This window comes from Dreissena polymorpha, chromosome 6 (assembly GCF_020536995.1).
Source record: "Dreissena polymorpha isolate Duluth1 chromosome 6, UMN_Dpol_1.0, whole genome shotgun sequence".
Taxonomy (NCBI): domain Eukaryota; kingdom Metazoa; phylum Mollusca; class Bivalvia; order Myida; family Dreissenidae; genus Dreissena; species Dreissena polymorpha.
The window spans coordinates 26185558-26204095 of NC_068360.1; the positions used below are offsets into that span (position 1 = coordinate 26185558).

Sequence of the window (18538 nt, forward strand, 5' to 3'; positions counted from 1 at the left end):
CATTCCTTCTTTATAGATTTTTTTTAATATAACGTCATGAAGTTAATTTATCAGATCATCATCGCGCACATACAGGAAAAAGCAGCAATAATGGGTGTAAACGGTCCATATTGCATAGCTTGGTTGTTTATGTGACTGCACAAAAAAATCAAACACGAAACGCCTGTTAGAGAGAAAATATAATTAAAATTGAACGTATTAAACTTTATAAGATTTTTTTTTGTGCAGTCACATAAACAAACAAGCTATGCAATATGGACCGTTTACACCCATTATTGCTGCTTCTTCCTGTATGTGCGCGATGATGATCTGACCTATGCATGTAGATTTAAAAAGTTAAAGTATGTGGTATCAAGCATTATAAAAGCGATGCCGTAAAAAAAATCAATGTAGCCAGAAACAGAGAGAGAGTATCATATGACGTAATTGACAAGCGAAGACACGATGACGTGAACAAAATCCAGGGGCAGTACTGTAACATTAAAATAAAAATATATCAAAGGGGTGGTACTGTAAAATTGAATAACCAATGAAACCAGCTACGGTGATTAAATATTTAAGAATCAAACGTATAAAATGGTAATACCATTAATGATTCCAAATTTTGAGGGAAGAAAGATACAGCGAATCGAAAACTAACAAGCACGTGTTTTTAAGTACGTTAACATCATATCCTTTTCATACAAATGAGTTTATTAAATTGAAAACTTTAATATTAAGATTTGCTTTAAGATATTTTAATTTGCGAACACGCTTCAAAACATCTCCATAAAATGATGGGTGTGAAAGTCCATTAGTTAAATGCCATTTTAAAGTAACATTATATTTAGAAATTAAATCACCATACTTTGAGTGAAATTTAGCGAATTTATTTCTAAGGTTATGATACAGAAAACCTTGTTTTAGCAATTTCTTTGTTAATATGCGATTACGATCATTAACATCATTAATACATGAACATGCTCTGGCATAACGTACCAACTGCGAAATGTAAATACCATAGGATGGACCTTTAGGGATGTTGCTATCTAGGAACGGAAAATTCACAATTTCAAAGTCAAAGTCGTCCCGTTTGTCGTATAAACTAGTTTTAATCATATTATTATTAATAGTAAGATGTAAGTCTAAATACGTAGCGTTGTATTGGATTTACACGATTTATTTAAGACTTGTTTATTCGGGTAGATTTTGTGAATATATTGTTCAAAGAATGGGTTATCTAAATTAAGTATGTCATCAATGTACCTGCTAGTAAGGTTAAACCATTGAATTAAATCTAGTTGTTTAGTTTTAGATAATTTTAACATAAAACCGTTTTCATAACAATATAAAAAAAGATCAGCTATAAGTGGCGCACAATAAGTACCCATAGGAACGCCGATTATTTGTTGAAATATTTTACCATTAAATTCAACGAACAAGTTATCCAGAAGAAAAGTAAGTGCTGCACAAAAGTCAAGACAAGTCCAAATGATGTAATTATCTAATATCTGATTAGTAAAAAATGTTTTTTAGTGTTTAAAGCTAGATATGAACACTTCTCTCTAGCAAAAGTTTTTTCAAGCAAAGAAACAAGTTTGGATTTTATTAAAGCGTGAGGAAGCGTTGTATATAGTGTAGAAAAATCATAAGTACATGTACTTACTTGTGACACCTTATATTTTTTCTTTTCAATTTTATCAATTACTTCTAAGGAGTTTTTATTGACCAAAATAGGTTAATATTACTATTTTCATAAACTTTATAACAGTATTTAGCTATATGATACCTAATAGCACTCAATACAGATGTAAGATACACTGATAATTGCTTGGTGGTACAAGACACTGAATTATCGATAAAACGACTTTTATATGGCGTTTTATGTAATTAAGGTATCCAGCAAAGTGATGGCAATTTCTGTCAGTAATATTGACTATTACATTTAATTATTTGCATTCGGCAATATGGTCGGCAATAATTTCATTAGGTATCTTATTGTAATCACAATATGATGTAGTTTGTGAAAGTTCTTATGTAATAGTTTTAACATAAAACACTCGTCATATTATTATAACATTATTAGCAGCCTTATCTGCAGGAACTATGACGAATTTAGATTTTAAGTCTTCAAGCAATTTGCAGACATTTAGTTTATTAAATTTAGGTGAATGTGGTAAGGCCAAAGGATAAGTATCATAAAAAAGTTATGTTATGTTATGTTTTATGTTATGTTTTGTTATGTTATGAAGTGTTATATCATGTTATGTTTTATGTCCTAAATGACTGCCCAACTTCAGACTTTAAGGTTTCCAAAAAATATTCATTATCCAGCTTTATTTGTTAAACCTTATCACATATAATGTTAAAAACACTTTTATTCGAAATTGAACAGTATTTGCCAGCATCAAAACACACAACTACTAAATATTCCAATGTTGGTCAATACAATACGAGTTTTTCCAATCCACAGAGCTCCGGCCCCTTTTCCAAAATGGTGAAAAACAACTGTTACAATTTTTGTACCTTGCACTTCCTCGCAGATCCCTTTATCTTTAGACGGAGTATCATTTAAATCTTCTCAATATTTCTAGTTATTCTTTACACACCCACAATAACTTGGTAGTTATGCTCGTCACACGCAAAAAAGAGGAGCGACAAGGTCCGAGTTCGCTCACCTGAGTATCTTTTTTAGAAGTTTGTTACTAAATTTTGTTCTATAAGTCTAGATTTGATGTGGGCATTATATTTCCCTGTCATTCGTAGTTTTGATTCCAAAGATTTCGTATACCTATTGAACGTTACATACTTTATATTTAACCTCTGGGCCTCAAAGACAACAGTTGTACAGTTAATGGCTAATTAACATGAGCTTTCCCAAGACAGCACAGTCGTCTATTCTTTCATTAGATATTATAATGTACATATTCTTTCATATAAACTAATTCGACATATATTGAATATATGTAGTGATGAAAACTTAATTTATAAATTAATCCAGTCGACATGGGCGAGCAACAAATCCTTGTTTCAATGATTAAACAATTGATTTAGTATAATTTTATTGAAGACAAGAAACTTTAAAGTTTTACATGTACTACTAGTATGCATTCGAATAAATTATGTGGTTTTACCATTTAATCAATATATTGATTGCAGTTTTGAAAATAAATATTCATATTAAATGCGAGAGGCTCTACCTTAAATTTGACTTATTCCCAGTGTAGTTGTGTATTAGGAAAATCGTGTATTAGTGAAATCGAATGTTTGATTTGTGTATGCATGATTGTAAGACTGCATTACTAGTTTGAATAAATGTGTTTCATTTTGGCCCTGAAGTCCGGCTTTATCCTACTCTACCTTTCTTGGAAAATCCACATAAATATCTCTAAAGTAAAAAAAAAAGCAAACTAAATGTGAAAGAAAAGAAAACTTGACCAGCAAACTGAAAGTACATTTTTTACGATTACGCAAAACCGATAAGAAAAGCGTGGTTAACCAGTATTCTAACACGGCACGTGACTTGTTTTCTATAGACAAAGAAGGAAATCAAGCGTGGGTTATTCTTCAATAACTTATGGGCGGAGCTTAATGTTTCGAAAATAGTTTCGAATAAATAAAGAAAATATTGCAGTAAAATGCACGTGATAAAACCCGCTCTAAAAGAAATGTAATAAATGTAGCATGTATATAAGTGTAATGAAACAACTAATTGCATATTTGGTGATTATTGGCATAACCACGCCTACAAAGAATGTTATTTGTTAGGAAACGTAATTCAGAAAACATTTATAGCATGTAAGCTTTTCAGTAGCATCAATAAACTTGACGTCATTAAGTTTCTACGATTGTTGTTTTCAATGAAAGTGACGTCATTTGCAAAATATTTGTAAATGAAAACGACGTCATATGTTTGTACAATTCAATGACGTCACTAAGTAGTGAACTTTGTACTAAGAATGGCGGAGTATTGAAAAATATAGTTCACGTCCTAAAACTTGAACCAGATCAATTAGAATCGTGTTAGAATCGAAATAATATTTTTCTATGATGGTTAGTTGTCGAATAACCCACAGTAAGTTGTATAGATGCGTGTTATCAAATCACTCGTGCTTCGCACTCGTGATTTAATTCCTACGCATCTATACTCCTTACTGTGGGTTATTCGACAACAAACCATGATAGAAAAATATTATTTCTTAATTAAAAGGACACACTAAAGGCCGTGGAAAAAATGTCATTACCAATCCCAACACAAGTTATAATGCCATGCAGGTATTCGACCTGGTGATCTTTGGATATGCAGTCAAACGGTCTATCAAATGAGCAAGTCGGCTGTTTTAATCACAAAAATGTTCCGTACTCTAAGCAGGTTGTGGCATAATCAAGAACCACAATGGAACATGAACTTTTTAATACATCAAATTGTATTAACATTATTTTCATTTTTAGTCAGTTTTTATAGATAAGGAAACTATCTGATTCAAGTCAACCTATTTACATAATTTCATACTTCTTCAAACCTTGTACATCACACGCTCAAAATATTGATAATATATGACATATCGTTACTATAGATAGTAACAAAATGACGTCGCGAACGGGCAGTTATTCATATCTAGCGGGCCAATATAAATTATATCAGCCCGCAATCGTGATACATCGGCTATCTCGGATTCCTCCGTAAGATAGGCCTCGTGGCTAACGGTCGCCATATTGCCTTGTATTACTACTTTACTACCCAAAAGGTTGTCAGTCTATTGTTATGAGGCTGTATACGATGCGCGTTGAACTAGCGCCAAACTTTTTACCGAAACTTTGATATTAATAGCACTATTAACGTTCATTTGTGTTGCATTTTGACCTATTATCCAAGTGATTTACTTTTCCATTATTATTTAATCACCCTATCATCCAATTTTTAAGATGAAATTACGGTGTTTACAAAACCAACCAAACCGAAAGTGAAACTGGATGCATTACGTTTCGCGATGTAAACATTAAATATTTGTTCAGTTTGAGGAAGCGAATCGATAATAGACGTTGGAATATGTATGCAATACAGACTATCATTGCCGATTGTAATACTGGCTAAAAATACCTTTTATGACAGGTCATGTATAGAACGTTAATCAAATAGTGACCATAAATCACTACAAATGTCTGGGTTGTTCATTAATATAATTAATGCACGTTTCTGATCTAATTGCCTGTATCTAGTTGTAATTACCATGATATTGATAAAATTAAAACGTTTTTTTTTCAAAAATTAACATTACATGTTTTATTTTTATCATTTAGGGAATATATAATTGTATCATTATCATCATTAAATATTCTGAAGATCTAAATTATCATGATTACTTTAAAGTAGAATTTTTAAATTTTACTCATTATTTTTAATGAATTTGCACATTTGCTTGATTAAAAATAAAATGTATTAATAAGGGTTTCAGTTGTTAGTTTTAACCCATTTTTAGTTCGATTTAATTTAAAGTACTAACTACGTACATGTATGTGAAATGCTCTTGAGTTCGTTTCCTGGGCATAGAACCAGTACTTGGGTGTCTCTTGGAGATTTCTTAAGAATGCTCCCACACTGGGGATCACACCAGTGACCTCCAGAGCATTATACAATTGAGGATGCATCAAGATTAAAAAAATGGTACATGTATAAATTAATAAAGATTCAATAACAATCAGAAACTGTGCATTTTTTCAGTATTGTGTGAAAGGATTTGAAGTAATTATGTGTTTTTGAAATATGATTTATTTGAATTAGAATAAATATATAAAATTTAGTGATTTTCTCAGACAAAACTGTTTATTACATACTAAAGTATTCAGAATGTATTATTGTAATATTCATTCAAATTTTTTAGTACAAAAAGCACTTTTCCCTGGCATTTGTATTTATAGTACTTACATATTTTATAATTCTGACAGCATTTATAAACTGTGTTCATGCAAGCATGAAACCGGTTTCATTTTTTGAGTATTTAAACAAGAGGGCCATGATGGCCCTGTATCGCTCCACTGCTGAAAAAAGGCTGAAACAAATTTCTCTGCATGTGCAAATACTTAAATATAGGCCCTATTTAAGCACATGTACACTTTTGTGACCTTCTGGGCTGGGTCAAATTTAACCCCAGGGGCATAATTTGAGAAAACTTTGTAGAGGACTACTATATCTCACTACATACAAAATGTGGTAGCCCTAGGTCCTAGAGTTAAGGACAAGAATATTTTTTAAGTTTTCACAAAATAAGCAAGATATAAGCGTATATAATGTTCAATTTTGTGACATGCGGTTCAGGATCAAATTTGACCCAAAAGGCATAATTTGAACAAACTTGGTAGAGGACTATAAGATGTTACTGCATACCAAATTTGGTAGCCATAGTCCAAATGGTTTTCGACAAGAAGATTTTTAAAGATTTCACAAAATAGGCACTTTAAAAGCGTTTATTCAATTTTGTGACCCCCCCCCGGGGCAGGGTCAAAGTTGACCCCAGAGGCATTATTTGAACAAATTTGGTAGAGGTTTGTTAGATGTCACTACATACCAAATTTGGTAGCCCTTGGCCCAATGGTTATGGACAACAAGATTTTTAAAGTTTTCACAAAATAGGCCCCATATAAGTGTATGTTCAGTTTTGTGACCCCGGGCAGGGTCAAATTTGACCCAAGGGGCATAATTTGAACAAACTTGGTAGAGAATTATAACATGTCACTACATACCAAATTTGGTAGCCCTATGCCTTATGGTTAAGGACAAGAAGAGTTTTAAAATTTTCACAAAATAGGCACTATATAAGCATATAATTGATTTTGTGGCCCCTGGGGCAGGGTCAAATTTGACCCCTGGGGCATAATTTGAACAAACTAAGTAGAGGACTATACAATGTCTCTACATACCAAATTGTGTAGCCCTAGGCCTTATGGTTATGGACAAGATTTGTTTAAAGTTATCACAAAATAGGCATTATATAAGCATATGTTCAATTTTGTGACCCCCGGGGCAGGGTCAAATTTGACCCTAGGGATTAATTTTGAACAAATTTGGTAGAGGTCTATTAGATGTCACTATATACCAAATTTGATAGCCCTAGGCCGAATTGTTATGGACAAGAATTTTTTTGAAGTTTTCACAAAATAGGCCTTATATAAGCATATGTTCAATTTTGTGACCCTCGGGGCAGGGTCAAACTTGACCCCAGGGGCATAATGTGAACAAACTTGGTAGAGGATTATAAGATGCCACTACATACCAAATTTGGTAGCCCTAGGCCCAATGGTTATGGACGAGAAGATTTGTAAAGTTTTCACAAAATATACCCTATATAAGCATATGTTCAATTTTGTGACCCCCGGGGCAGGGTCAAATTTGACCCCAGGGCTATAATTTGAACAATTTTGGTAGAGGACTATTAGATGTCTCTACATACCAAATTTGATAGCCCTAGGCCCAATGGTTATGGACGGGAGATTTTGAAATTTTTCACAAAATAGGCCTTATTTAAGCAAATTTTCAATTTTGTGACCCCCAGGGCAGAGTCAAATTTGACCCCAGGGGCATAATTTGAACAAATTTGAAAGAGGTTCACCCCAGGAACATTCCTAAGAAATTGGACCAGTAGTTTAGGAGAAGATGTTTAAAGGAAAAGTTTATGCATGGATGCACGATGGACACATGACCTTTGGCCAGTGGAGCTAAAAATCAAATTAAACATTTAGTTTTGATGTAAAATCAGTTTTTATATGCAAGTGTCTATTTCACTTATAAATTAAAACAGCATATTATTCATTATTGAAAAGATTATTCCAAGCTTGATGTCATATTTCAACTTTGCATAGTGTAGTTAATTGAACATTGTATTGAACTGTATGGGCAGCTATATTTTTTAATTTATGTATGTTGTATTATACAAAATGCATTATTTCTACCACAAGTAGACCATATAAGGCCTACTGCTACTAAATAGGCACTGGTATGAATTTGACACTGTTTTTGATGCTCATACAAAACTTTAATTATTACATCACTTTAGTATATTAAATATTTTCAAGTTTTTGTTCAACATTTTTTGCAAAAGAAAAGAGTGTCTTAATGCATTTGAAAATATACTTAAAACAAACTAAACATAACATACCTTTTTCCTGGTAAAGTGTTTTTGGGATGATAAAAAATACACTTGAAGAGTATTAATGCTGGAAAAATGCAGAAAAAAATACATTTGTTTTTGTTAGAAGTGTGTCTTGTCTGCATTTTTAAGTGTATTAAATACATCAAATGCAGATAAATACAATGCCAATACTGTTACATGTATTGTAATGGACATAAAATGCACTTGTTCTTGTAATTAAATGCTTTAGTGAATTGAAATAACCTTTTATAACGTTTTAACAATTAATAATACTTTTTTATATAAATTTTCTTTTGAAATGTGACACTTAATAGATTTTTGCACCACTAGTAAGAGATATAATTTGTGCTCATAATGCTTTATCATTACACTATATAATATCATTTGTTGTATGAAAATTGCCCGTAAAATTCATGTGAAAGCTCAAGAGATCAATAGCAGCGTGCTATACCCTGCTCCTTTTTACATGACTTGATGGTATTTAGTCCCCAATTCTACATGGCTAAGGGAAAATTAATGTGCAGATTTGACAAATAAGTCTTAACTGGGATCCAATAGGCAGACTTTCATATTACTTGTATTTAATTTAAATCATGATCTGAATTGCTCTTTGGCAAATCTTTGTTGGTCACAGTAGTCAACTGAATTTTGTTCACTTTGTAGTGATTATATTTTCTATATTTATCAGACAACATCTTTCTTCAAAAGTTTAACATGATTGCTTGGTTAATTTAGAAACAAGATCAATGCATCATAACATAAAATGAAAATATGTGTAATAGTAAAAATGGCAGCAAAAAAGCACTAGATTATCCGCCTTAAATCTGAGACGATGTGTTGATGTATTGGAATTTCTCATAAATAATGTGTTCCATAGTTGTATAATTGTATAGTCGCATGCATGAGTGGTGTCAATGTCACAATACCAAGTAAAGCCTATAATTTACTAAAACAATTTGAAGTTTGATGTGTGTTTTTTTCAAAATCTGTTATATATAATTATATATACATGTATATATATATTGTTGAAAAGTTAACATGCAATAAGTTTACTGTAATTAAGTGACAAATAGTTTTACTGATTTGGTTGGATGCATATATGCAGTTATATCATGGTTTGTGCAGAGGACAGTAGCAAAAACAAGTGCTGTCTCCGTAGGATGACATACGCCCCCGATAAACGCTTTAATAGAAGTTATGAGCATTTTTTAAAACCTAAACGCCGACCCTAAGTTCAAGGTCAAAGGGGTCAAAATTTGTGTGTGTATGGGAAGGCCTTGTCCATATACACATGCATACCGAATATGAATGTTACATCTGAAGCGACATAGAAGTTATGAGCATTTTTTCGAAACCTAAATGCAAAGTGTGACGGATAGACAGACGGACAGTGCGATCACTATATGCCCTCCTTTGGGGGCATAAAAATGTGTTTCACATTGTTTTGGTAAATTAGTAATGTAGTTAAATGAGCAGAATCATCAATTATAAAGTTATTGATTATAAAGTGTTGCTATCTATCTATCTATATATACTGCTAGTCGCCAACAATTAGCATTACAAGCAGGTGCGTGTCAGTGCTAGGAAATTAAGGAAGAAGTGTATAGGAGATAAAAGTAATACATGATGTATTTGTGAGACATAGAAACAAAGGTGATAGTGTTAGTTAAAAGAAGGAATATACAGATAAAAGGTTAAAAACAGCCAACCTGCTTAGAAACTGTGGTCTAGTTTGGTCACCCCCAGCCTAAACTGGTCCAGGGTAGGTGCCTGTACAATATTGGCTGGTAGAGAGTTCCATAGGACAATAGTGGCTGGATAGAAGGAGAATTTATAGTAGTTGCTTGGAGTAGGGATTTGTCTGAATGAAAGAGGGTGCAAATGTCTAGTGAGCCGGGTCGGAGGAGTGACATAGGGAGGCATTGGTACAGCAACCAGTCCGTGGACAATTTTATAGAACATCAGTAGCCGGGAGTCATACCTTCTGTTCTCAAGTGAACGCCACCCTAATTTGTCTAGCATGTGTGTGACACTGTTGTGATATGAGTAATCATTTGTAACCCATCGAGCGGCCCTGCGTTGGACCATCTCGATCTTGTTAATGTTGTGTTGTGTGTGTGGGCTCCACACTGAGCTACTATACTCAAGTTGTGGGCGGACCAGGGTTTTGAAGGCAAATTCTCTAATACGTGGGTGTTTTATGGGAATGTTTCGTTTGATGAAGTTTAGTGTTTGACTGGCTGTTGCAGTAACCTGGTTTATGTGTTTATTCCAGCTGAGGTCAGATGTGATGCTAACACCCAAGTATTTAGCATCACTAACTGTTTCTAGAATATGACCGTGGAGTGTGTAAGTGGATTTGTAGGGACGTTTTGACCTGGTGATGTTCATAACCGTACACTTGGAAGGATTAAATTCCATATCCCAAGTGTGTTCCCATTTTTGTAGCCGATCTAGATCTTCTTGCAGGGTATTTTGTTCAGTGGGATTGTTGACCGTGATGTAGACAGCAGTGTCATCAGCAAATAACCGGACCTGTGACACTATGATTTCTGGCAGATCGTTTATGTAGAGCAAGAAGAGGAGAGGGCCGAGAACAGAGCCCTGGGGGACACCTGATGTGACTGGAACCTCGTCTGAATTGTCACCATTTACCAAGACAGACTGAAGTCGACCTATAAGGAAAGATTTGACCCATTGTAATGTGCTATCTTGGATGCCGTGTTGGTGCAGTTTGTAGAGTAACTTCATGTGATTGACCTTGTCGAACGCTTTCGAGAAATCCAGGAGTATTAGATCTGTTTGTTGACCATGAATAAGGTTCCTGGATAAGTCCTCTACAAGTCCTATGAGCTGTGTCTCGCATGACAGTTTTGACCTAAAGCCATGCTGGAGATGGAAAAGAATGTTGTTGACCTGGAAGTGTTTGGTGATGTTTGAGGCGACGATATGTTCCATGACTTTGCAAAGAACACATGTCAGTGAAATCGGCCTGTAGTTAGCAGGGTTACTTTTGTCGCCTTTTTTGAAAAGGGGGGTGACGTTCGCCTTGATCCAGTCGGAGGGGACAGTGCCTGTGTCTAGAGATTTTTGAAAGATTCTGGTAACCAAGGGGGCAATTTGTACGCTTAGATTTTTAAGGACAATAGGCTTGATATTGTCAGGGCCGCAAGCTTTGCCAGTCTGCAAGTTGGACAGAAGCTTTTGGACACCACTTACACTTATGGAGATTTCGGGCATTTTGGGGTATTTTGTCTTAGGGGTGTTTCTAAACAGGGTTTGGGCTTTCATTAAACAGAGTTGACCTAATTTTAGAGGATTCATTGGGGTGAAGACGGACTGATATTGGCGATTGAGGAAGTTTGCTTGACCCTTGCTATCAGTGATAAGATTATCATTTTCCAGTAGAGGAGCGATACCTTGGATATCCTGTTTAGCATTTTTGATTGTGGAGAAGAGCTTCTTACGGGAGAAATTTTGACCTATGTGGGGGGTGTCTTGATCACCGGACTGCGCTTCGAGTACGTATTCAAGGTAACTGTTGTGGGCCTGATTTATTTTATTTTTAACCTGATTTCTGAGTTTTCTATACTGTTGTTTGACCTTGGGACTGCCAGTTTTCTGTTTAACATACAATTTATTTCTTTTTCTTATTTGTCTTAGGATACTTTGGGTGAACCAGGGAAGAGAGGGTTTTGATCCTAACCTCTTTGAGGGAATAAAGAGGTTTGATCCCTCTCGGAGAAGGTCCTTGAATTCAGTCCATAGCTCTTCGATGGACTTAGATTGGTAATTTGTGAACATGGTAGGGGACCTAGAAACAATGTATTGTTGAAAGTTGACCCAATTTGCTTTAAGGAATAGGTGTACAGTGCGGGGCTTTTGTCGATTTAGTCGGGGTTTGATATCGGAAGTGATTTGAACAATGTCGTGATCAGAGATACCAGCAACTAACTTTACATTTTTAATGAGAGAGGGGTTTGACGTAAAGAACAGATCTAAAGTGTTTGTTAACCTTGTTGGGAAACTGACCATTTGTTGGAGAGAGAAGTCATTTATAAGTGATAGGAAGTCATCGTAGAGTTTGCTGGCATATTTGATGCATTCATCTAGCTATAAGAAGGTCCCTGTTTTATCCCCACTGGCACCGAGTGAGGGTTCTCAAAATCTTTAAACAATATGAATAACTACATATAGGGTCAAGAGCCTTGTTGATATGGGGGCTAAACACCTGAAATCAAAGCGACCCAGGTTAAAGGCCGAGGCAAAATAAATAAACCAGAGGCCGCATGAGCCTGCTATACTCTGAACAAGTATTGTTTCTTCTCAGAAAACTGGCTTAAGTGTCTTACTAAGCTTTAGACTTTGAGTTTCAGTGCACTCAATCTTAAATAAATTGGTCAAATTAAATAATAATTTGTAAAAAATAAACATTCTGCACAAATTCAATTATTTACTTTACCTGTGTGCATGAATCATTTCAGTCTTGATGGTTAGTGAACTATGTCAAAAGCACCATATCTTTGAAACACTTGTATTTTGAATAGTGCAATGTTCCACAGAAATGATGCTGATGATAATTCTACACGATGATGAATTATAAGATATATTTCTAAATTCCATTTCCACCAACAATTCGGTTATTTCACTACCAGTTCACATGCTTCATACACAGTTGAAAATAACACTATTTCACTCAACAACCGTGACACATGTACTAAATTTTTCAACGTTTCGCAATTAAACTTGTCTTCTACTGTTATTGTTGTTGTTGTACTTTTGAAAGTAGTTCGAAAGATGGCGACCATTAACCCAGAGATTGATTTATGAAATAAATCGTCTGCTGATCCAGAGTGATCAGCCCGCTGAGTCGGTCAGATTTTTCATATCAGAAAAGAATTGGATCACGTGGCTTGCTGAACAAAATGGCGTTCACATTCAGTCTTGGCCAACGATGATCAATTAAAATAATCCACAACTCAACGAAAGAATCGAACATAATATAATGGCACGTAGCAAACATTTTGGATAATACAAATATCGATTGAAACTGAAACTCATCTGTACATTAAATTGATTCCTCTATTTGTGCTTTAACAAGATTCGTCAAACGGCAAATTTTATAGAAAACGACACACATACAGCGATGGCAACTTAAATCCGGTTCTTTTAATAATAAATTACAATAATTTTATTACTATCGAAGCTGCCAATTATGCATGACAAGAACAAAATCCGAAATAAGTTTTTGAATCGCTCGATGCTTAAAAAATATTTAACTGTTAAATAAAACCCCTCCACGTCCGAATTGTTGTCCTTAAATCCAGAGAGTCTATACATATAGTTTCGTCGTTGAAATTACGTCACATGATGTACGTCATAAATTGCGTAATCAAGTGGATGAAAATAAAAGTACGGAAAGCTGGTTCTGAATAAATTTAAGTGAAGGACCAAAATAGTATACATGATATGTGAATTGATATAAACGATAGCACACGACAGATCTGGGCCGGACGTCTAAAATCGGTCCTAGCCGCATAAAGGCCTATATTTACAACCCACATTCAATAAACAGAACAATATAGGGATCTGGCCGGGGATCTGGCCATGATATAACATAAACATAAATATTGTGGATACAAAGTGTGATTACCTGTTGAGTCAAATGTTACTGAACATGTTATTTTTTATTTCATATCAGAAACGGTCACGGCATGTGCAGTCAGTCCAAATGGAGACAGGATATATTTGACAAATGATCACAGTAACCATTTGATCACGCTGTCCACCATCCACTGCACAGTGATCTCCAAACTGGATTTAAACGTACTGAAGATGCGTTCTGAATTAGCCCAACCTGTCCTTTATGGCCTCCATGTAACAGCCATGGGAAACGTTCTGGTGTGTGGGGGCTTGTCTTCAAACTCAATTGTCCAGGTGGACAAACATGGGATAGAGGTTCTGGCAACGGTGGTGACTGAAGAGGGTGGAGTCAAAAGTCCGACATCTGTCTACTTCAGTCAACAAACTGGCTCACTGATTGTGGGAATGTGGAACAAGGACAGCATTCTTGTGCTTAACATGAAGTATTTAAATATTTGAAATGGCAATTTATTCTGCAATATTTAAATGGAATATGGCTTGATATGAAATGTCAAACATATTTTTTAATTTGTGTAAGTCAAACTATATGATTTCACCTATACCACAACCACTGAAAATTGTAGAGCTTGTACATTAACCATAAGTGTGTCAAAAAACGACGTCATTTCACAGTAAACAGTGTTCGAAACAGTGAAATATAGTTTTCAAATTACTGAGATTTCCCTATAAATCAGAGAAAGCCATTAAATATGTTTTGTGTGTACATGATGGCTAGATTGCTTTAAATGTATGTTAATGCTCAGTTGAATTATCCGAAGGGATATTAAATAATTATAACTCTCTGATTATACTCCTTTAATTGACGTTTCGGCATAATGCCTTTATCAAAACATTGGAAATTATATGTTAACTACATTTTTACGTCTTTTGACTGCACAATTTAAATAACAAAGAAAAATGTTTTTAAACGTCAAATGACGTTGTACATGATGACGTCATAAATGGCGTTATTTAAAATGGCGCCAAAAAATGTAAAAATTCGCCAAAAATGAAATGAAACGTGTTTAACGTCATTTCATTTTTGGCGAATTTTTACATTTTTTGGCGCCATTTTAAATAACGCCATTTATGACGTCATCATGTACAACGTCATTTGACGTTTAAAAACATTTTTCTTTGTTATTTAAATTGTGCAGTCAAAAGACGTAAAAATGTAGTTAACATATAATTTCCAATGTTTTGATAAAGGCATTATGCCGAAACGTCAATTAAAGGTGTATGTTAATGTATTGCAGTTTAACACATACATATGCTTTTGTAAAAATGTGTATCAATATAGAACGTGAATTGTCTTTGTTAAATCATATTAAAGAGATATGCATAAAGATTTCCGTTACTTTTGAGCATTCTTTGTTCATGTTTTGAATCAATGCATCCTTATTCTGAAGATGTCCTCGGTGATTAAAATGCGTGCACTGGAATAAAAGAACATTATTGCAACAATAGAGAGCAATGAAAGCTGTAAATATTGGTGGACACGTCCGAAAGATATATTACAGTGTAACCAAAACAAGAAGATGAGATTGTATTTTATCTAGCTGATAAAACATCTATTCATGAAATATTTTTTATTTTTCATCTCGTGTTTGGAGAACAAAAGTCGCATACTGTATCACCTATAAATATCTGAACGGGACTACGATTGATAATTTGCATGAGACGCGTTTTTCCAAAAAGGATAACATCCGCATTGCAACTATTGATGGGAGATTTTTGTAACTTAAACAAAATAAGTTTATCAATTTCATGAACTTACCGAACAATTGTTTAGGCAGGTTTTTATTTAACTAAAATCTCTCGCCATAAGATCCAGCCCATAATCAAGATTTGAGCAAATGTTATTGACTTATTGTATTATTTTAAAATCATATCACGTGTAGATCCTTCATCCTATCTCTATTTTTTTTATGAAAAACTGCCGAAGGATTCAGGATTTCAAACCAAATTCGATAATGAAAGCATAGAGCTCGAATCCCGGCACATCCAGATTACTTGTGTGGGGATTCGTCATGAAATCCTTTCTACAGTCAAGTTCCCCTATATCCGATTCTGGTAGGGACGTTGTTAGTTACTTACTGGAAATGTATGTGCACTTGGTACAGTTTAAATAAGCCTACTCTGAGGAAAAGCGAGTAGATGATCTGACAGCCATGATTAAACTGAAATAGAGATGAAATAAGAGCAAAAAAGACCCACAATAAAATAGCTTGACTTTAGCAGTAAATTTTGTCTGGGGTCAAATTTTTGTTTACTGTTCAGCGATCACATATTGCATGCAATTACACCTGAAGCCAAACAAATATAAGGGTCTCACATTTTTAACAGAATCGTTTCGGGGTTTTGCTGAAAAAAAAGTAACAAAAGCAGAAACATGTAAGCGGTATTTGTAAGTTGCCATAAATGTAACGTTTTACACAATGTTTGTTTTATTATCGAATTCTTTTACACTTATACACCTGCTTCAAAGGACTCAAAATTTCACAGGATATTTAGTGCTGGGTCCACAATGATCAAATGCAACATGTCCTAATTATTAAAAATGACACCTTTTGATATTTCGATATGAGAAATTACTTGCAGATAGGAAACAATCTTTAAGACTAAAAACAACTGCCCCAGAAATATATCCACACCACAGTAGGTCTTAAACAATTGATCATTTAAGAACACAAGGAAACTTTTCCGCCGTTATTTTTTATAAATAAAATTAACCAGGAATTGAAATAGCAATCATCCGATTAGTATTACGGATCAAGCCATTACATTTTTAAACTTACACTTTAAATTATGCATCTAATCAGTATGAAAAAAGTTTTTCAATAAAATTAAACAAAGAAATAGATAAGAATGTTACCTAAGATTTTACAACGACAATATAGTATCTTTTTAAATGACATCACAGCTACAATGGAATACGCACTAAATACACTTGGACTTTTTTTACGCAACACTTTTCAAACTTGGATATCTCAGTAATGAGTAAAGATTTTGATTTTCATTTAACTACATTATATGCAAGGTCACGATACAATTATTCGTCCGTGACGACTAGAAGCTTTAGCTCGTATGGTAGGTATGGTTTAATCTGTATGCACGTGGAAATTGTGAAACGCGATATAATTCTCATGTCATTGCAATTAAATCAGTCTACGTGGGTTCTCTAATCAGGAAATATAGCAATAATTAAAAAAAACACAATATGGCTCGTATGAATATTCAGAAGCGCAACTGCGAAATCGGAAGGTTGTAGGCTACCTACCCCACGTGCTAAACCGTGCGATCCTAACGGATGAATGATTTTATCGATACCTTGCACAAAATGTAGTCAAGTTATCACATGTACTGTCTAAAATCAAAATCGTCAAATAATAATTAATGAAATAATCGGTGACATATTCAGGTTTGAAAAGTATCGCGTTAAAAAAGTATCCAAGTGTATAAACATTCGGAAAATAAAGTTTACTTTCACCTTCAGAATGACTTAGATATTAGCCATTATTTTACGGATAGAAATATATTGTTTGAAATATTGTTAAAAAACAAAACATGAACAAAAGTATTCACATTTTTACATTTAAACTACTGGCAATGAATAGTCTATTTGTCAAAGATCTCACAACCTCAAAACTGCCAGAATGACAAAAACATACCAACAGCATGTGATTCCTGTTTATTCCAGATTTTGTTTTATTCCTTTCACAATTAGTATAGAACCCGATTTAAGTTTAAATTGTATTCATTTTGCAATAAGTCTTAATTTGGTACTCATCTTATATGAAGTGTTAACATCAGTTTTAAACACATTTAAGACAGATTATAGAATTAAAATATATTAATAATAAGTATTTCTCTAGTGTATGATTGTTGTACATGAGACATCATTAATCTCGTATTACATGCCTCTATGCCGGTTGATTGGCAAGAAAGCAATTGGTTCCCCTCGATTTAACTAGCTGCTTAGTGGACAACTGGAAATGTCAGAGCGTGCACCTTGTAGGGGTTGAACAAATCTCCCGCTCTATAAGCAAACGCCCATACCACTAGGCCACATAGATAGTACAAGTATTACATGTGCGATTTAGTATGGATAACTAGATGCCTGTATAAAACATGATGAGTCTGTGGTCAAGAATGTCTTTCATAATTGTTAAATATTAGTGCAAAATTCACATTTTAACACGGGACATTAGGATCACACAAACAAGTTCAATTACTGCGGATTAATTGAAGTTGGACAACAATGCCATTTGAGCGTCTATTTATGCATTTCACCATCTCCACATAGTGAACAATTGTGGCAATCGAATGTTTGTCCAGACAAGCCATATGATGCCAAAACTTGAACTTTGACCTCCTTATCCTGATCTTGATTCTGAGATAAGGACAGAGGTCTTCAATGTTCTGACGCTCCATAGCATACTGGTGAACATTTGTTTGTGGTAAGTGATTTTAAAATTTAACAATAAAACTCGGACGCACAAACACTTATACGCTAACTTGACTATTGTGTCACTTATCACACAAAAAAGTATCTGACCCTGTATTTTTTTCAAACTTTTATTTTGTACAAGTGAGATAAATGCATTACAGTGCAGAATTCATAAGGCAACAGTAAATAGAAAACAAAAGAAATCAACTTAACGAAGTGTACAGACAATATAAATTACAACAGTGTAATAGTGTAATTAACAATATCATCTATGGTTATTTTTCAGAGACTACAATCTAAACAATTATCAGTGAAACAC

At 34.1% G+C, this 18538-nt stretch overlaps 1 protein-coding gene across 2 annotated transcripts in view; it reads left to right on the plus strand.

Annotated features, from left to right (window-relative positions):
- Window positions 1–14770, plus strand: part of LOC127834644 (uncharacterized) — a 31655-nt gene extending 16885 nt beyond the window's left edge. For both annotated transcript variants that reach the window (XM_052360659.1, XM_052360658.1), the window contains exon 5: window positions 13828–14770. In XM_052360659.1, coding sequence (XP_052216619.1) covers window positions 13828–14228 — 401 coding nt within the window. In that variant the 3' untranslated portion in view covers window positions 14229–14770. The remainder of the gene's footprint in view (window positions 1–13827) is intronic.
- The last annotated feature ends 3768 nt before the right edge of the window (window positions 14771–18538 follow it).